The sequence below is a fragment of the Canis lupus genome, chromosome 3 (genome assembly GCF_048164855.1).
Source record: "Canis lupus baileyi chromosome 3, mCanLup2.hap1, whole genome shotgun sequence".
Classification (NCBI taxonomy): Eukaryota; Metazoa; Chordata; class Mammalia; order Carnivora; family Canidae; genus Canis; species Canis lupus.
In genome coordinates, this window is record NC_132840.1 from 28,498,746 (window position 1) to 28,518,695 (window position 19,950).

Here is a 19,950-nt window from a genome sequence, read left to right on the forward strand (position 1 = left end):
TGGCTGCAAATCAGGTAGGGGGTTCTGATTGCAGAGCCTGGTGTCAGTGGCCCGCTCGAGCTGGCCACATTTCTCAAGAGCCCCTATTGCGAGGGCATGGGGTTTACCACCCTGCAGTCCCTGCCTCGAGGACCTTGAAGCTGATAGAACTGCACCACTAGCGTGCTGACTTGCTTCTGCTCACTGACCAGAAGTGTCCGTCAAGACCGACTCCTGGGGCTGAGGATGGGGGTAGGGTGGGGAGCTGAGAGGGAGGGACAGAATAGGGGGGCCCAGCCTCTGTTCTGAGTGACAGGTGCCTGTGGGGACCGGGAGAGATGGAAAGCCACTTGCTTAGGCCTTGCACTCCCTGCAGGGCAGGCTTCTTTGGGACGGTGGTGGAGTACGGAGCAGAAAGGAAAATCTCCAGGCACAGCGTCCTAGGCGCAGCTGTCAGCGTTGGAGTCCCTCAGGGCGTTTCTCTCAAAGTCAAGTAAGTTGAACTGGCCAAGAATTATCTGGCAACTTGTCACTCACCCAGGCTTCACCCACTTTAAGGACGAAATAGACTTACTTTGCTTTGTAATTTTGTTCTTAAAAAATAAAGCTGCCCCTGTCTTAAGTGTATACGCCAACGTCAAGAAGTCCTAGAGCCCATTGTTCACTCAGGGTCTGAGTCTCTCAGGGAGCTGCCACCTGCTCTGCTGGCCCATCCTCCAAGCCAATTGCATCTCTCCCTTCCTGGGGGGTCCCAGTACCGGTCCTGCATGCCCGCTCATCAGCACTGCCTTTCCCATGCATGACATGTGCAGGGCCTCCACCAGCCTATGCAGCGTCTGTTTATCCCTCCATAGCAGACCGTTCCCATCCACACAGAGACTCCTCCCTGCTCCAGTGCTGAGCCTTCCTGCCTTCCGGCCTCTCAGTATGGTCTCTGTTACATGATAGTCGGTTGCTTGTATGTGGCAACGTCACAGTGGGACCCAGTCCTTGTCTGTGTAGACTCCCTCCCCAGATGGCCCCATCCAGCCTGCTGGCTTGAAGTACCTTCCTGCACTGACAACTCTCACAGTTACAGCTCTACCCTATTTCTCTTTCTTCTTCTTTCTATATATTCATATTGCTGCTTTTTCTAGCTTTTTAAAGCCCAGCCTTAGGTTAACTTAAAACCTTTTTTCTTGGGGCACCTGGGTGGCTCAGCGGTTGAGAGTCTGCCTTCAACTCAGGGCATGATCCTGGAGTCCTGAGTTGAGTACCACATCAGGCTCCCTGCATGGAGCCTGCTTCTCCATCTGCCTGTCTCTGCCTCTCTCTCTCTCTCTCTCTCTCTCTCTCTCTCTTTGTGTGTGTGTGTGTGTTTGTGTGTGTGTGTCTCATGAGTAAATAAATAAAATCTTAAAAATATATAAATAAAAATATATATATAAATAAAACCTTTCTTTTCTAATATAAACAAACATTTAAGGCTTTAAACACTGTTTCACCCCATCGCACAAATTTGGATGTTATTTTTTTGTTTTGTTTCTTAAAGATTTTATTTATTTGTTCATGAGAGACACACAGAGAGAGGCAGAGACACAGGCAGAGGGAGAAGAAGCAGGTTCCATGCAGGAGCCCGATGTGAGACTCAATCCCAGGACCCCAGGATCATGACCTAAGCCCAAGGCAGACACTCAACCACTGAGCCAGCCAGTTATCCTTTGGATATGTTATATCATTATTATTCAATTCAAACTGTTTTCTAGGTTCACTTATGGAAATGTATTGCTTAATTTCTAAATATTTGGGTTTTTCTCTATAACTGATTAGTGATTTCAATTTAATTTCATTTTGGTCAGAAAACATATAATGTATGATTCCAGCCTTTTTAAATATATTGGCACTTGTTTTAGAGCCCACCATGTAATCGACCTGGGTGATCATGTGCACTTGAGAAGAACATGTATTCTGTAGTTTTTGGGCATAGTATTCTATAAATACCAGTAGGTCAAGGTGGTTGACAACATTCATCAGAAACCAGAAGTTCTATGACTTTACCGACTTGGGGCCGTTTTCTTTAAGTTGCTGAGAAAGTAGTATTAAAATCTCCTGCTGAGTGTAAAATTCTGTTTCTTCCTTTGTCAGTTTTGGCTTCGTGAATTTCATCTCTAGCAGCGCTCTTTGATTTGAAATCTGCTTTATCTGATGTTCGTATAGCTACTCCAGGCTTCTTATGCTTACTGTTTATGTGACTTATCTTTTTCTGTCTGTTTACCTTAACCTATCTTCTGTGTTCATATATACAGGGTGTCTCATAGACAGCATGCATCCATTCATTTGGTTTCTTTTTCTTTTTTTTTTTTTTTTTTAAGATTTTATATATTTATTCATGAGAAACAGGGAGAGAGAGAGAGAGAGAGAGAGGCAGAGACACAGGCAGAGGGAGAAGCAGGCTCCATGCAGGGAGCCCGATGTGGGACTCGATCCCGGGACTCCAGGGTCACTCCCTGGGCGGAAGGCAGGCACTAAACCGCTGAGCCACCCAGGGATCCCAGTTTCTTACTTAATTGGAGTGTTTAGTCCAGTAATATTTAATGTAATTGTTGGTATGGTTGGTTTTAGGCCTGTTATTTATTATTTGTCTTCTTTTCTTCCCTTCTGATTTCTTGTTCTTCTAACCGTCCTTACTAAATATTTTTAGCATTCCATTTTGATTTACCTATTGATTTTTTAGCTATACCTCTTTGTACTTTTTTTTTCCTTAGTGGTTGCTCTAGTGATTACACATTGTTAACCTTTTATCATCTGTTTAGACTTAATATTGTATACTTGATGTAAAATGAAAGAACCTTGAAAACTTGTAGGGCCATTACCCATCCCTGTGTTCTTTATGCTGTACTTGTCACATGTGTTATAATTACACACATTATAGTCTCCACAAGAATATGTTAATTCTGGCTTTCAGTAGTTTTATATGTATATATTTGTACATCTATATGTGTTAAATCAAAAAGGGGGGGAGTCATCTTTGCCCATGTTTGTTTTTTTTTTTTTTAACCATTTCTAGTGTTCCTTATTCCTTCCTAAGAATCTGATTTTCCTTCTGATACTCATTTCTTTGGCCTGAAGAACTTTCTTCAGCTTTTCTTATACTGTTGTAAGTCTACCAATGATGACCTCTTAGTATTCTTTATCAAGAAAATGTCTCTATTTTTTATTTATTCTGCTTTTATATTTTATTATTACATTCTATCTAGATATATCACTTTATTTTTAAAGATTTTATTTATTTATTCATGAGAGACAGAGGCAGAGGGAGAAGCAGGCTGCCTGCAAGGAGCCTGATGCGGGACTTGATCCCAGGACCCTGGGATTATGACCTGAGCCAAAGGCAGACACTTGACCACCGAGCCACCCAGGTGCCCCTGCTATAATTTTGAAAGTCAAGCTTCATTGATGTTAAATTTACAGAAATTAAAATTCATCTGTCTTATTATACAATCCTGGGAGTTTTGACAATCACATAAGTCATGTAACCACCATCACAATCAAGATAGAGCACATTTCCATTGTCCCCAAAAATTGTCTCATGGCCTTTGTGTGGTCTCCCAGGCCCTTGGCTACTGACCTGTTTTCATTCCCTATATTTTTGCCTGTTTCAAAAAGTCATATAATTGGAATCATAGAGTTGTGAGGCCTTTTGTGCTTCTTTCATGAGCATAATGCATTTAAGATATGTCCTTATGGTTGCATACATCAGTAGTGTGTCCCTTTTTATTGCTGTTTGGCATTATGTTGTGTTGATCTACCACGGTTTATCTGCTTATCCGTTTAAGGACATTTCAGTTTCCAATTTTTAGCAATTACAGATAAAGCCAGTAAACATTCACATATAAGTTTTGTGTGAACATAAGTTTTTATTTATCTTGGGTAAATAAATACCTAGGAGCAGGCATGCTGAGCTGAATGGTAGGTGTATGTTCCACTTGATAGGAAAGTACTAAGCCGCCTTCCAGGTGATGGCTTCCTGTTACTTCCCCCACCCCAACCCATAGCCTGTGAGAGCCCCAGTGGCTCCACATCCTCGACAGCCCTTGCTTGGAATGGTCATCCTGTTCACTTTGGCTGTTTTTCTGCAGGTATGTGAGTACATCCGTTGTGATTTTGATTTGTGTCTCCCTGACGTCTAGGATGTTGAACATCTTTCCATGCGCTTCTTTGCCATCCAGATCTTTTGTTTGTTTTTTTAGTGAAGTCTTCATTCAAATCTTTTGTCTGTTTTATTATTGGGTGGTTTGGTTTCTTTTTTTTTTTTTTAATGTTTTATTTATTTATTCATGAGAGACAGAGAGAAAGAGAGAGAGGCAGAGACACAGGCAGAGGGAGAAGCAGGTTCCATGTAGGGAGCCTGACATGGGACTTGATCCCAGGTCTCCAGGATCACACCCTGAGCTGAAGGCAGTGCTAAACTGCTGAGCCACCCGAGCTGCCCTGGTTTCTTATTTTTTGAGTGTTCTTTGCCGATTCTGGAGTTGCATTTATTCTGAAGGATATTGTCCCTGAATGTAGAATTCAGGGTTAACAGATTTATTCTTTCAGTGCTCCCAGGATGTTACTCTGCTGGCTTCTGGCCGCCATTCTTTCTGGTAACACATCAATGGTCATTTGAATCATTATCCCCCTGAATGTGATGTCTTTGTTTGTTTGTTTTCCTGACTAATTTTCCATTTTCTTTTTTTTTTTTTTTAAATTTTATTTATTTATGATAGTCACACAGAGAGAGAGAGAGAGGCAGAGACACAGGCAGAGGGAGAAGCAGGCTCCATGCACCGGGAGCCCGATGTGGGATTCGATCCCGGGTCTCCAGGATCGCACCCTGGGCCAAAGGCAGGCGCCAAACCGCTGCGCCACCCAGGGATCCCTCCATTTTCTTTTTTTAAGCTTTTTTTCCCAGCAGTTTGTACCTGCAGTTTACATACATGTGGTTTCTGTTGTATTTATGCTGCTTGGGGTTTGCTAAACTCCTCGCATCTGTAAGTTTAGGTCCTACCTCAAATTTGGAATTTTTAGGCCATTAATTCTTCAAATCTTAGTTCCTGCCCTCTCTCTCCTCTTTGGGGCCCTAATTACTTATACACTAAATCTCTTAGTGTTCCACAAGTTTCTGAGGCTCTGCCCATTTGCCTTCAGTTTTTTTTCTTGGTTCTTCATATTGGGTAATTTCTGTTGCTCTGTCTACAAGTTCACTGACTGCTCTCATCTCCGGTCTGCTATTTAGCCCATGCATTGTATGTTGTCTTGGACATGAAGTAGCACTCTAAAATCCCTTCCAGTCTGGGTCATCTGGGGTTGGTCACAGTTCATTATCTTTTTCTCTTGTATATCTTGGTATATAGAGTCATTTGTATCATATCTTGGGTGTTCTGAATAATATAGCATAGAGGGTCTATATTCTGTTATGATCCCAAAAAAAGTGTTGATTTTTCCTTTTTGAAGGTAATTGGCAAAATCAGTCAGTGAACTGGGACTCACTCGTGTGTGGCAGCAGCTAGAACCACACAATTATTTCACTTGTAGCCAAGGCCGCCAAGAGACTGGGGATCTGTGCGGTGTTTACATAAAGAACTTAGGGCTGGGACACCTGGGTGGCTCAGCGGTTGAGTACCTGCCTTCAGCCCAGAGTGTGATCCTGGAGTTTGAGGATCAAGTCCCACATCAGGCTCTCTACATGGAGCCTGTTTCTCTCTCTGCCTCTCTCTTTGTGTGTCTCCCATGAATAAATATATAAGGGCAGCCCAGGTGGCTCAGCGGTTTAACTGGAGACCCAGGATCGAGTCCCACATTGGGCTCCCTGCATGGAGCCTACTTCTCCCTCGGCCTGTGTCCCCTGCCTCTCTTTCTCTGTATCTCATGAATAAATAAATAAAATCTTTAAATAAATAAACAAATAAATAAAATCTTTTATAAAAAAGAACTTGGGGTTGCCCGTCTCTGATTTCCCTTGTTGGGGAACCCCCTACTTCCCAGCTGCTGTGGTTGCTTCAGACTCCGAGCTCTGGGCCTTCAGACTCACAGGACTGCAGATTTCCTCCCCATGTTTGCCAACCACACAGTAGCAGCTAAGACTTGCCCTCCTGTGCACTTGCCGGCCTCTTGTCGCTCCTCAGTACCCGAGAGTCTTTGTAGTTTGTGGTCAGGGTTTACAGCGCTTACCTGTTGGATGACTGGTGCAATAGGAGCTACTGGGACATTACTAGAAGCAGAATCTCTTCAATCTGCCAGCTTTGGAGATCATCACCCACTACTTTCAACAGAATAGTTTGAGGGCAGAGAGGTCTCTGTCTCTGTGTCCAGGGCCTCGGGAGGTGCCCGCTCCTGTCCTCTAAAGCCACTGTCACTCTGGTAAAGCAGTGGTCGCTGCTTTGCCCAGAATTAGCAGGCAGTGGGATCTTTCTTCTGTCACAGACATGAAATCCAGCAGCTCAGCTTTGGAATAGGGACTAGAAGGTGTGTAGATAATGAAACCAGCTGGAACTGGTGGTGTGTGTATCTAGAGTTCTCGCCCTGTGGCTGAGACCTCCATCACCCTTCCCTGGAAACCTATCTTGGGTGTTCTGTTTCATCTTTGTTTTCAGGTTAAACAGGGCCAGTCAAACCTACTTCTTCCCTATTCACTTGACGGACCAGCTTCTTCCCAGCGCCGTGTTCTATGCCACCGTGGGGCCGCTCGTGGTCTACTTCGCTCTTCATCGTCTGGTCATCAAACCGTACCTCAGGGCTCAAAAAGAGAAGTGAGTTCCTAACATGTCCCAGGGTTTCACTAAACAACTCTGTGCCTCAGTTTCCTTGTCTTTAAGACGGGTATGATCATGATAGAAGCTACTCAGAGGGCTCCTAGGGAAATTAATGCATACCTGTGAAGCTGGGCACAGCATCCGGCCTGTAGTAAGTACCCAGTGGGTGCTGACTGTTCCCACTGGCAGCACTGCTACTGCGCCCCCTTCACTTGCCCTTTTGACTCCCAGAAGGGGTTAGAGCTAGTTCACAAAATTGTGCAGACTCTACACCATGACCACAAGAAATAGAAAGTCCCCTGTTCTTACTCTGACCATTTCTTTTCCTCACACTGAGTCCAGTAGGGGTACATTTGAGTTCTTACAGAGGCGTGTATTAACTGTAGTCTTGAAAGTTATAGAAACGTTCGTATATTTTTACAGTTTCTTGTAGATAACCCACTGGAGCATAGCATTCCATCCGAGAGGTAGTTTAGATTCATTACTTCTAATGCTAATAGAATAAGTCACCAAGCTGAGGGAATCTCATTTTTTGGGCCCCTCCAGCGTTCAGATTCCGGCAGTTTAGAGCCCTGGTTCCCTAGGAGGCTTGAGGCTTAAAAGAAGAATGTGTGGGGTCAGGTCTTCTGACAGGATGGGTGTTTGCTGTCTCTGTTCTTTGCTAGGTAAGAAAAAAGTATACTTTGTACCTAAAGCAGTAAGCATTGTCCCTCCCAGAAGTATTCTAGAATCACCCCCAGGAGGTGGCTTTCCCTGTGGCCCTCACCTCTCCTCCAGCTGCTCACCATGCTGAGATTCTCATCAGGCAGGGGCTTGATTCCCCAGCAGTGGGCTTCCTGTGTGCTCTGGTGAGGAGTGGGGGAAAGCCATCCAGGGACAAAAGAAAGGGAAGCTGCAGAGGCCTAAAAGGAACAGATTTGCTTGAAATTGTCTTGGAAATATTTTCTAAAGCTGCAGAACCAGGAATGCAGTAAGAGCTCACACTGTTTGCCAGGCGCAGGTCCAACGAGGGGCTCTGTTGCCTCACTCCTCACTAACATGTGGCTTGTGTTCTTCTCGCTTAAGGGAGTTGGAAAAGCAAAGGGAAAGCACAGCCACTGACATTCTGCAAAAGAAGCAAGAGGCAGAAGCTGCCGTAAGTGCTGCAGAAATGCACCCCCGGAAGTCCTTTTGCTCTGTGTGGCTCTGCATATCACCATGCTGCCACACAGAGCAGACTGCGGGGGGTGGGAGGGTGCTCCTCACCCTCTGCCAACGATAAACCTCTGACCGGGCTCGGGGAGCACATCACACTCCACCTCTCTAATCCCTATGGGATACGATTCCGCAAACTCCAGTCGCTGTCCTAAAGATTAGATACAGTTACCCTCAAAAGGCATAACAGGATTTTCCAAGAACTGGAGGGTACTGTCCTCTTTTCTTCCCTGTAAGTGAACTGGTGTTAGGTGACAGAACAGACATATCCAGCATACATGCAGGGGTACCGTTGGGTTTTCTGTGAACAGAGGAGGAGTTAAAATGCACCCAAGCATGAGAGGTAGAGCCCAGGAAGGGCCCTGATAGGTGCCCTCCTTGTTCTTCGCAGGTTCGGTTGATGCAGGAATCTGTCCGAAGAATAATTGAGGCAGAAGAGTCCAGAATGGGTGAGAAGGCATGGCCTCCCTCGGGGTAGGGTGGGTGCTGGGGGTCTCAAAGGAGCACAGCACTCCTGCAGCCCAGGCTCCAAGAAGGGTGCCCCACTGAGCCCCGCCCCTGCTTAGACCGAGCCATCCTCAGGGCTTATCATTGTCAACGCCTGGTACGGGAAGTTCGTCAATGACAAGAGCAAGAAGAGCGAGAAAGTGAAGGTGATTGACGTGACCGTGCCCCTGCAGTGCCTGGTGAAAGACTCGAAGCTCATCCTCACGGAGGCCTCCAAGGTAGAGCACACACCCATGGGATTCAGACACGAAAGGCCTGTGGGCCATGGGGATAGCCTGGCGCCTTGGAATGGCCGTTCCATCGTAGTGGAATCTCTTCTGTTTGGCGTGCTGCCCAGCACCCAAGTTACGGTCACACTGGAGCTGTTCACTTCATCCATTCGTTCACACAGCAAGTATTTACTGAGCTCCGACTGTGTGCCAGGTAGAGCAGCGAACAAAATATAAACGCCCAGTGTTCGTGAGCTTATATTCTCTTCCTTGCTTGCCTTGTTCTAGAAAGTGTGGGATCTCCCATTTGAAGTTCACACTGGAGCCCAGGGGTGGGAACGCTAAAGGCAAATTAAAGCACAGATTCACTCAGGCCAGATACCTTGTTCTCTCAGGATTCAGGATGGGGCTTCCGTGAATTCCGGGGGCTCTAACATGGCAGGGTTTTGTTGTGTTTTTGTTTTTGTTTTTAAGATTTTGTTGGTTCAGGGATCCCTGTGTAGCGCAGCGGTTTAGCGCCTGCCTTTGGCCCAGGGCGCGATCCTGGAGACCCAGGATCAAATCCCACATCAGGCTCCTGGTGCATGGAGCCTGCTTCTCCCTCTGCCTGTGTCTCTGCCTCTCTCTCTCTCACTGTGTGCCTATCATAAATAAATAAAAAAAAATTAAAAAAAAAAAAAAAGATTTTGTTGGTTCATGAGAGACACAGAGAGAGAGGCAGAGACACAGGCAGAGGGAGAAGCAGGCTCCATGCAGGGAGCCCAATGTGGGACTCGACCCGGGTCTCCAGAATCAGGCCCTGGGCTGAAGGCGGCGCTAAACCACTGAGCTGAGCCACCCGGGCTGCCCAATAGGCAACTTTCTGACATTCTCAGGGTCATGGTGTGCATCTCTCGAGGGCAGCTCCTGAGGGAAAGTCAAGGCCTGCCCACACTGACCACAGATGGCAGCAGACAGCAGTGGTGCTGGGCCTGAGGCCCCATGGAGTAAGACCGTGTTTGTTACAGGCTGGACTGCCGGGGTTCTACGACCCGTGTGTGGGTGAGGAAAAGAACCTGAAAGTGCTTTACCAGTTCCGAGGCGTCCTGCACCAGGTGATGGCACTGGACAACGAGGCCCTTAGGATACCAAAGCAGTGTGAGTAGCTGCCCCTCTGCAGTCACCTGCCCTGTGTACCAATGGGGGTAGGCCCTCAGCCACGGATGGGGACTGGGGACATCAGAGTGTGAGGTGACAGCCACCTAACCCTGTGTTATCTGCCTGGGAGCAAGGGACTTGCTCAGAGCCCGTGATGGGCTGCCCTGAGGAGGGGTGGTGTTCCTTCCCAGGTGGAATTTCACTGAGCTCTTTGCTTGCAAACTGCAGCAAGGGTGGCTGGGCAGGAGGCAAACCCAGCTGCTCCTATATGTTCTAGAACCAGTTGATTCTCCACAGCCTGTTCTGTGCTCCACTCTAGACCAGGCAGCCTCTGGTCAGGTGATGGCTGAACCCCTCAGTGGAGAGAGGCGTGGAAAGAGTTGCCTTTTGGGACAGTTTGTCTTGTCTTTCACAGCTCACAGGATTGATACAGACGGATAAGCTGCTTGAGAAACCAGATTTACAAAAGGCTGCAAAAAATCTTCCTGAGAATCTACAAATCCAGAAGCAGGGAAAAAACCCAGACATCAGATGTGTTTATTTTATATTATTCCTATAGAGAAGGTGGTACCGTATCAATGATGTGGAGGGACACACAGACACCCCGCGTTCATGGGTGCTGGAGGGAGGACTGAGGCAGCCCCACCCAAAGCAGAACTGCAGCACAGCCTGTGGCTGTTTACCCAAGGATCGAGTCCCTGGAGGGGAGGCCCCAGCCCCTGGGCCCCTAGGCTCCTGAGCCCGGGTGCTGACTGCAGCCACCCAGTAGTGCTCAGTCTATGTGAGGTATTTATGGAACATCCTGCCCTCACACATAGGACTGTGAACTACTTTTCCTAAAATCCACACCGAGCATGGAAAACAAAATGGAAAGGAAGTTCTCTTGAGCAGAGGTCTCCAGAACAAGTGAACATCTGTTCAGTCAACTTCCCAAAACTACTTTTTCCTGCTGAAATATTATCCAGTGAATCTGGAGAGGATTGTGTGGGTTTATAAATCGGCTTTTTATCTGAGAACAAATGGCTTTGGAAATTAGTGTCTTTTTTCCCCCTCCCAGAACTTCTTGAATCATTCCACTGGCATGTGGCTTGGACTGGAGAGGTGTAACCCCCGGTCCCAAGGCCCAGCCCTGTCACAGGTCCCTTCCTCCCAGGAGCCACCCATGTCCTGGGGGCAAAAGGCAGGTGTGAGCCAATCCACCTTCACGTCCCTCACAGCCCGCCCCCCAACGGCTCAGCTGACATGCCTCTGCCCCCAACACTGGAGCACAGGACAGGGGAGAGGACCAGAGGAGGGGGAAGCATGGGGCAGGGCCGGGCAGAGTGGAAAGGACCCTGGACCCTGGCTCAGGTACTTGCCAAATCCCCGGTGCTGGGAGAGCAAGGCGGCCTGAGCCTCACTTGCTTGTACGCGGCTGGCAGGTGGCGCTGCTGCTCCCACACCTCCGCTAGTCCCAACTCTCTCCTCTAAGGGGACTGTGGTGTCTGCTCCCCAGACCCTCTTCCTTCACCTGCCTCTTCTGGGGATGCAGAGCCCTTAGGAGCTAGAATGCTCCTGAACCGCCTGCTCTGTCTGGTGACTGCGAGTCACTGATGAGCAAAGAGGCCCTGGCTCTTTGGTGGTGGTTCTGACAGCCCCCTGCAGCTGTTGCTAAAATCAGGCTTCGCTCCTGGCGGTGGTCCCAGAGTCATCGCTAATACTCTCTTCCTCCAGTTTTCAAAACAGTTCAGGTTGTCCAATTCTGTAATATTTATCTCCATTTAAAGAAGTTTCTCTACGAGCTGCTGCTCTGAATGTAAATCGTGCAATAAGCGTGGCGTGAACTGCCTTTGGACGCAGCCATGTGTTCCCTCCATGGCAGGTGGCTCTTTGGGGCACTGATTCTCTTAATTTTGTCTGAAATGGACTGTACAGAAGGCACTCTCTTATCACAATAAACCTTTCCTGAAAACTGGGGATGGTATTTTAATGCATCTGTATGTTCATTTTCAAGGGTGAGCAAAGTAAGGACGTGCCCCCTCCTCTTGCCCTCACGCCCTCCCTTCTCCCTGGCCTTCACTATGGAAACCATGGGCTGAACCTGAAGCTGTGGTTTCCACATGAGACCTCTGCCTGAGAAACAGAGTCCAGGGTCAGGAGATCATTTAGGCGAGTATCCTTGTTTTCCTGGGGGTGGTTTCATTTAGGAGCTTTTTGTTGTTGCTATTTTAAGTCAAGTCACCTTTTTTTTGTAGTCAGAGGTGGTCATGCCCTGCCCGTTCTCCAAGAGGACACAGGAAGTCCATCTTCTCGGCAGCCACAAAGTAGGGAGGAGAGAGACCTTCAAATTAGCCTTCAGCCCCCTCCCCCCATTCTGAACACAGAGCACTCCTGTGGAAACTTTCATAAGCCGAAATGGCTTAAAGCAAAGAAGCAATTACCATTAATTTTTGGAAAAAATGTGAGCATTCCCAGATCCAATAAATCACCTTTTGGTTTTTTTTTGGATACCTTAGGACACATCTTACTAATGGCTGCATGAAACGGAGTGGAACCAGAGACTCTCAGACGGCCCAGCGCTCTGGGGGCTCAGGGGCTCGAGGCTGAGTCTAGTTCCCGGGGAGGGACGGGCAGTGCCCTGGTTCCCTCTCAGCCACTGCAAAACACACACTCGTTGCTTTTTTTGCCTGTGCCTTTTGCCATAAAAATGAAAATCCTCAAATTTCTTTAGGTTAGCAAAAACAGGTACTAATGCAGGTCTGTTGTAAAAACAAACTCTTGAGAAACGGGAGACACGTGTACTAGTTTTTAAATAAAGGAGACCCTGCAGCATAAAAAGACACTTTATTCTGTTGCTCTGTCACACCAGGCCAGGAACAGAGGCCAGTCTCAGCCACTCAGAGCCAGCGCCCAGGCGATGGGGGCCACACTGCCCCGTCTCGTGTCCTGCCCCGGGCCCAGCCGCCCCTCAAGGGGATGCACTTCTCCCCACTGGGGGAGTGTGTGCCACATGGCCTCCAGGCCCGCTTCATCCTGCGGTTCTCAAGACACACACACCCCACCACCCAGCTTTCGTTGAAAGGACAGCAGGCTCGGTCCCCTTGCTCGAGGTCCACCCTGTCCTGGGCTGCTGCAACTACTCTTCCCCTGAGGTGGCCTGGGCTCCTTCCACGTGGCCCACCCGGCATGGCATTCCTGTCACTTGACATCAGCGGCAAGGCTCGGGGTCCACGGCCCCCACCTGCCAGGGGCTCAGCTCTGTGGCTCTGGCGGAGGCCCAGCCCTGTGTGCGCGGAGGCGGCTGGACATCCTCCGAATCACCAGCCTCTGGGCCTTCAAGCGCTTCCGGAGCTTTTCATTTTCCTTCAGAGTCAGGAAGAGTTTCTTTTTTAGGGCATCTAAGTCCAAAAGGGCGTAGCTGTGGTCGGAGGTCTGTGCAGGGCTGGGGCTGGCCTGCTGGGCAGGGGCCTGAGTTCCCTGCAGTCTCCGCGGCACGACCTGATGACAGAGGCGACCCAAGGACAGAGGCACGTGAAGGCAAAGTGGAACCCAGGTGACAGGTGGGCGACAGGTGGGGGCCAGGGAGGCCTCCCTTCCCACAGGACTCCTGAGAGCTTCATCTGCCCAAACTGTGGCCGTCCTGTTACTGGGGAGCTCTGAACTCAGGGCCACGAGCCATGGCACTTCGGCCTGGGCACCAGTTCGCTTCGGGCGGTGTGAAGCGAATCGGCCTGCAGAGGCCACCAGCCCGCACACCCCCTAGGGCCCGGCTCAGCACCTTACCGCTCCACCCTTACCTGCTCTGCAGGGCCGCTGGCCATCGGGGGCAGCACTTCCAGGGCAGCCTCCAGCTTCCTCCCCCAGCCACACTCTGCAGGCACCACCTCGGAGGCCACCTGGGGACGGCAGGGCAGAAGTGGGTAAAGCCCCCGGAAGCCCTTTGTGCTGTCCCAGGATGGCCAGGGCCAGGGTTGCCCCACAGCCAGCCTCCTCCTCACAGGCTGGGGGTCAGACCCTGGGGAATCGGGCACCAGCCGCACCGCCTGCCAACTGGGACTGGCTGGTGTTACTGGGAAGCAGGCACGGGAGGCTCTGCTTTCCCTTCTCTAGGGAGACACAGGATCCCAAACCTGGTTTATGAGGTGGGCACAACAAAGCCCCGCAGACCGGGCGGGGTGGGGCGGGCGCTGCGGCTCTGTCCCCACCAAGCCTCAGTCCTGGCGGGGCTGCACTGGCACTCACCTCCTTGTGAGAGTCCACGTTTGTGTCCCCGCCGGCCGGGTCTGCGTTCTCCCTCGCCAGCTGCAGGGGGCACAGAGCACTGTACACAGATGGGCCCTGGGGCTCAGCTCCCCAGGGCTCGAGGGATCACCCCGAGATCCCCCACCAGGTGCCCGGCCACATGCATGTCTGACTCCCCCGCTCAGCCCATGTCAAGGCAGATGGTGCTGAGCCCAGCCCAGCTCTGGTCACCAACCACTGGCCCGCTCTCCCAAAAGCTGTCCCCAGATCGTAGGCCCCCTGAAGCCAGGGACCTCATTCATATGTGTTACCCCACAGCCTGACATTCTGGGCACATAGGTGACTCAAATTTGGCTCAAAGACTGGCAGCCACATAGGAGAGAACATCGACTCGGGTTCCTGGGCATCCCCAGAGCTGCCACCAGCCCCAGGGCCCCGGGGTACTGACAGCACCCAGGGGCAGGCTTGCAGATGCCGCCCCACGTTGTTAAACTGTGAGCTCCCTTCAAATCTCACCACAAAGGTGTGAGAACCAATCAAAGTCCTTTAGCCACAGGCACGGACAGAGGAGGTAGTTAACCCGGGCACGGGGTTCAGACCAGCAGGAAGGCGACGTCTAGCCGGGCTGCACACCGCGCCTGTGGTCTCCAGCATTGTGCGGGACACTCAGACTTCTGCCGGGAGGGCAGGTCTCACAGTAAGTGTTCTTACGGCAACAAAATAAAAGTGGGCAATATATATCAAATAAAAAAGGGTCTTCCATATTGAAATAACAACAAAACCTTCTAGGTGTTGGGAATAAGCCATGAAACAAACCCCTGCCCTCAGGGAGCGAACCAAAGAGAGAAGCTGAATCAGAGCAAATGCAAAGGAACGCAAAGGAGCCGGAAAGAACCAGCACGAAGGGAAGGCAGGTGGGGGGAGAGGGGTGGCGACCTCCTCCAGACGACGTGACCGTGGACTTGGAGAAAGTGAGGCTACAAGCCTGCAGGTGTGTGCAAAGCTCAGATGGAGGGCAGGCGCCCCAATGCACAAGTCCCCACACCCTTAATTCTCTTCCCTCTCTCTCCCAGGACAATCAAGCACAGGTACCAGTTGGCCCTGGTTTGCTCCACCACTGCTTTGCCTTCCAGGTTCAAAGAGGTGCCCGCTGTGAAGCCCACCACCTGGGACTCAGTACACCTTTGGGATTTATGAAATTCAGTATCATTCCCCTTGAGTCCTCTGCACCCAACCGTGCATGAGCTCTCTCCTGAGCCAAACCTGCACATCCCACCCCACAGAGTTGGCCCCCTCAATGTCCTGTTGGGAAATCTAACTCCACAGGCACAGAGCCAAATTCAGAGGATCTAGGAACCACACCCTCTGGGGGCTCAGCAAGCCCACCCAGACCACCTCAGTCTCAGCCCACGAGATCTGAAAAGGCCCTCTGCTCTGACATCCACGCATGCTTCAGCTCAGGCCACCAGGACTGCACTTATCTGTGACACCAATGGCTCTAGCCAGAGGGAGCCTTCCAAAGCGACATCCCCACTCACCTCACCCGAAAAACCACAGTCCACTCATGCCTGCCACCCTCTGGGGCCCTGTAACCCTCCAACCAGCCAGAGGTCCCTTCCATGTCCAAGTGCCCTCCATGCTGTCCCCAGACTCCCTCCAACTGTACCAGCCATCTCTGCCCAGGCCAGAGCTCCTGGGAGCACGGGGTGGCACATGCTGGGAGGCAGCAGTACAGCCTGCAGCTTACTGACCCCTGCCTGGCCCCGGCTGTCCACTCGGAAGGAAAGGGTCTGAGTTCAACACAGTTGCCAGATCTTCACTGTGTGGCCTCGTGCCCACGTGACGCCAGCAAAAATGAAATGCGCAGGGACACCTGGGTGGCTCGGACAGTGAAGCATCACCTTCAGCTCAGGTCATGATCCCAGGGTCCTAGGATGGAGCCCCACATCGGGCTCCCTGCTCAGCGGGGAACCCGCTTCTCTCTCTCCCTCTGCCTGCCACTTTCCCTGCTTGTGCACACTCCACCCTCCCACCATGTCAAATAAATAAATACAATCCTCAGCAGCTTTTGGTTGTAAAGTGTGATGGGGGGGGGGGGCGCGCACAGAGGGAGGGAAATAAAGGGGGAGGGAGGGAGGGAGGGAGAGAGGGAGAAAAAGAACACTCAACAGAGCCCCACTTTGGGCTTGATTCCACAACACTGAGGTCATGACCTGAGCCAAAACCAAGAGCCGATGCTTAACAGACTGAGCCACCCAGGCGCCCCATGCCTGATACATTTTTTTTTTTTTAAGATTTTATTTATTTATGAGAGAGAGAGGCAGAAACACAGGCAGAGGGAGAAGGGGAGAAGCAGGCTCCACGCAAGGAGCCTGATGTGGGACTCAATCCCGGGCCTCCAGGATCACGCCCTGGGCTGAAGGCGGTGCTAAACCGCTGAGCCACCCGGGCTACCCGCCTGATACATTTTTAAAGGGGCTTTAGGGCAGCCCGGATGGCTTAGCGGTTTAGCGCCGCCTTCAACCCAGGGCCTGATCCTGGGAATCCGGGATCGAGTCCTGCGTCAGGCTCCCTGCATGGAGCCTGCTTCTCCCTCTGCCTGTGTCTCTGCCTCTCTGTCTCTCACTCATAAATAAATAAAAAATCTTTTAAAAAAATAAATAAAGGGGCTTTAAATTATAAGTTACCTAAAGCAAAGGTCACAGCCAGCAGGACCACCGGGCTCTGGACCCCAGGGGCCTGACAGCGCTGCCCTCCCTGCACTCGTCAGCCTCCGCCCCCACTGCCCCTGCAAACACCTGCACGGGCGCCCTGGAGGCCTGAGTGGAGATGTAACGACAGTGGTGTGTTCACCTGCGTGGCGTCCTGAAAGGCAAACACGGTGGGCACAGCATTCTGCTTCAGGTTTTTGCGGTTTCCAAAGGCGCTGAAGCACTCGGGCCGGAAGTGCTCTGAGCAGATGACCGTGTGCTGCTTGGGCTTGAAGTTGGCCCGGCCGATGTTCAGCACCCATTCCTTCAGCAGCTCCGGGCGGCTGAATGGGAACCTGGGAAGCAAAGGAGGGAGACATAGAGGAATCTGCGAAGCTCAAGTCAACACCGTGGGGTTCGCTGCAATTCTGAAAATACCACATGGTATTTTACCAGACAGCTTCGAAAATTGAGTAACTCTGTTAAACTACATCCTATTTCTGGAAGCTTCTGTCATGCCAGTTTACAGTATCCTTAGTGTGCAATGTGAGGCCATGAACGTGGCCAGAAAGCCTTCCAAAGGCTTTGGTCCATTAGTCTTTGAGTACTCAAAGGCTGAGCCAGTGTCCATTCCCCCAGGGATGGCCCTGTCCCAGGCACTGGGATGTGGGAAGGAACAAACAGCCCCACCCTCAGAGAGCCTACATTCTAGAACAGGAAAACAGACAGCAGACCCAACAGATACAGAACTGTGTAGGAATAAAGAGTAGGGGGCATCTCGGTGACTCAGTGCTTGAGCATCTGCCTTTGGCTCAGGTCATGATCCCGGGGTCCTGGGATGGAGTCCCACATCGGACTCCTCATGGGGAGCCTGCTTCTCCCTCTGCCTGTGTCTCTGCCTCTCTTCTGTGTCTCTCATGAATAAATACATAAATGATCTTTTAAAAACAAATGAATAAAGGGAGGCAGTGGTCATGAAGGCCTCTTGGGAGGTGACATCTGAGCAGAGGCTGCAAGAAGCAGGAGAGCCAGCCAACGTTGTTGTCGTCTTATCAGAAGGAAGAGCAAGAATAAAGGCACTGGGATGCACCCAGCATGTTGGGGGCACAGCCAGAGGTGGGTTTGGCTGAGAGGGCTGAGCAGGAGTCATGGGCCTGTCATGGCCAAAATACGGGAACACCCAAATGCCCTTTCCTTCTAGAACAAGTCAATTCTGGCATATTCATTCAGCAGAGGACCTCAAGAGATGGGGAGGAAGGCAGGGCAGCCACTCCAAGTACAGGTGACTTCATAAACATGAGCAAAAGACACAAGAAAGCACAGCATAGGACTTGGTGTGTCAAGTTCAACCCAAGCCAGAGCACCGGGCTCGGACAGAAGGCAGGATGCGGGCCACTCTGGGGGATGTCCGGGGGTGGGGGAGGGGGTTCCCCAGGGGCTGATGTTCTGGTTCACAGTCACACAGGTGTTCACTTTGCGGCATGGCCTGGGCCATGGAATTATCATTTGTGTGCTTTTCTGTAGGTCTACTTCAATAAAAACCTTCACTTGGGAGAAGGAAAATGGTGATGGGAGGGGCGGTGGAGACAGTGCAGCTGGCCTTGGGGGTCGCGCTCTAGGCGGCGGTGGCTGGAAGCTGCGTTCTCCCGGGCAGGGGCCGGGCCGGGACCCGGGACAGGGGCCCAGGGCCGACACGCTGCGAGCGCCGGGAGCGCGAGGACAGGCTCCAAGCCTCCCGCCCGGGCTGCAGGGCTGCAGGGCTGCAGGGCTGCAGGGCCGGCCGCGCTCCCCAACACCCTGGAACGTTCTCAGGGCTCCGCTCCCCAGCTTCCTGACCCGAGGCCTGGCCGGGGCGAACCCCCCGCGTCACCACCACTCATTCATTCGGAGACGCATTCAGCCCGCACGCACGGAGCACCAGCCGCGTTCCAGGCTGCATCTGAGAACAAGATCGGGTCTCGGGGAGGGACTGACACCCCAGGACTGCGGACCCGGCGACCCACCCCGGCCTCCTCCGCAAGCGACCGCCCCAGCCGACGTGGGGGTAAGGCTGTGCGCCTTGGGCAGGTTGCTCGGCCTCTCCGATCGTCTCCCCACGAGCCCAGGCCGCGGGGCATCCCCCTGTCCCCGGGCCGCCGGCCCCTCCGCGGAGGACCCGGCTGCACGCCCTTGGCCGTCCCCGCCCGGCGCGCCAGGCCTCGGGCTCCCAGGGGCGCCAGGCGGGTCGGCAGCCGGGCCCCCGCGCCCCACGGCGCCCCTGCCCCTCACCGGTGGAAGGTGAGCTGCTTCCTGCGGCTGCTGTAGCGGTTGCAGCACTGCCGGGCCGCGCACGACTTCGGCATCTCCGGACGCCAGGCCCAGCTGCCCCTAACAAAGATGGCGGCGGCGGGCCGGCGGACCCGAGCGGGAGCTGCGGGGGGAGGGGCCAGCGAGCGGGGCGGGGCCGGCGAGCGGGGCGGGGCCTGCGGACCCGAGCGGGGCTACCCGAGACAGGGCTAGCGGGCGGGGCGGAGCCTCACAGGGCACAGCCAGGCCTGCGGACTGGAGCGGGGCCACGGGGGGCGGGGTCCGGCGAGCGAGGCGGGGCCAGCAGGCCGGCTGGGGCCTGCCCGGCACTGGAGGCCTGAAGACCCGAGCGGGGCCACGGGGGGCGGGGCCAGCGGGGCCAGGCCGGGGCCTGCGGGCGGGGCGGGGCGGGGAGGGGCGGGGAGGGGCGGAAGGCGGGGCTGCCTCCGCTCTGCTCCGGGGTCAACTCCCTGGGCGCTCCCTGCGGACCCGCAAGTCAGGTGGACTCCGGAGTATCACGACTAGAGGTGCTCCCGGGCCCCACCCAGGCCCGACGCCCCTAACAGCGCCTCCGGCGCAAGCTCCACCCGTTCGCGAAGCCCGGGGCCCTCACCTCCTTGCTTTGAGGAGCCAAGACACACCCACCAACAGCCTTGAACACCTGGATACCACAGACGGCTCACAGCCCAACCTGGCCAGGATCTCCGAGGTTTTAAGAGGTGTTGATACTAGGTTTTGGCTGCTCAGAAAGGAGGTACTAGGTGACCACTAGTTGGTCCCAGATTAGAGGTGGGCAGACACAGCTCAAAGAAAAGGCAGGGGCAGTGGGGACCCCCAAGTGTAAAGGGACAGAATGAGCACCTCTGGGAGACTGCAAACCTGCTTGCAGAACCTCGGAGGAGACTGCAGCTTTTTTTTTTTTTTTTTTTTTTAATTTTTATTTATTCATGATAG

The 19,950-nt window shown here is 52.2% G+C and overlaps 2 protein-coding genes and 1 long non-coding RNA gene across 5 annotated transcripts in view; 1 reads left to right on the forward strand and 2 right to left on the reverse strand.

Moving 5' to 3' along the window:
* The window catches only part of DNAJC11 (DnaJ heat shock protein family (Hsp40) member C11), a 75,693-nt gene extending 63,938 nt beyond the window's left edge, over window positions 1–11,755 (forward strand). For both annotated transcript variants that reach the window (XM_072819854.1, XM_072819855.1), the window contains 7 exons: window positions 356–472; window positions 6,594–6,749; window positions 7,818–7,887; window positions 8,338–8,395; window positions 8,529–8,671; window positions 9,670–9,799; window positions 10,215–11,755. In XM_072819854.1, coding sequence (XP_072675955.1) covers window positions 356–472; window positions 6,594–6,749; window positions 7,818–7,887; window positions 8,338–8,395; window positions 8,529–8,671; window positions 9,670–9,799; window positions 10,215–10,240 — 700 coding nt within the window. In that variant the 3' untranslated portion in view covers window positions 10,241–11,755. The remainder of the gene's footprint in view (window positions 1–355; window positions 473–6,593; window positions 6,750–7,817; window positions 7,888–8,337; window positions 8,396–8,528; window positions 8,672–9,669; window positions 9,800–10,214) is intronic.
* LOC140630165 (uncharacterized) lies at window positions 4,258–7,860 on the reverse strand. Its single transcript, XR_012027969.1, has 3 exons — window positions 7,735–7,860; window positions 7,519–7,654; window positions 4,258–7,413 (listed from the first exon to the last, which is right to left on the reverse strand). It is a non-coding gene; the product is annotated as an uncharacterized lncRNA (long non-coding RNA).
* An 850-nt stretch (window positions 11,756–12,605) lies between the features above and the next one.
* Window positions 12,606–19,119, reverse strand: THAP3 (THAP domain containing 3). Of its 2 annotated transcripts, XM_072819856.1 has the most exons (5): window positions 18,979–19,119; window positions 16,874–17,066; window positions 14,021–14,080; window positions 13,576–13,674; window positions 12,606–13,276 (listed from the first exon to the last, which is right to left on the reverse strand). In XM_072819856.1, the coding sequence occupies exons 1-5, from the start codon at window positions 19,050–19,052 to the stop codon at window positions 13,031–13,033; spliced, it is 672 nt and encodes a 223-aa protein (XP_072675957.1). In that variant the 5' UTR covers window positions 19,053–19,119; the 3' UTR covers window positions 12,606–13,030. The 2 variants fall into 2 exon arrangements, with proteins under 2 accessions (XP_072675957.1, XP_072675958.1); XM_072819857.1 differs by lacking the exon at window positions 14,021–14,080.
* Window positions 19,120–19,950: the final 831 nt, after the last annotated feature.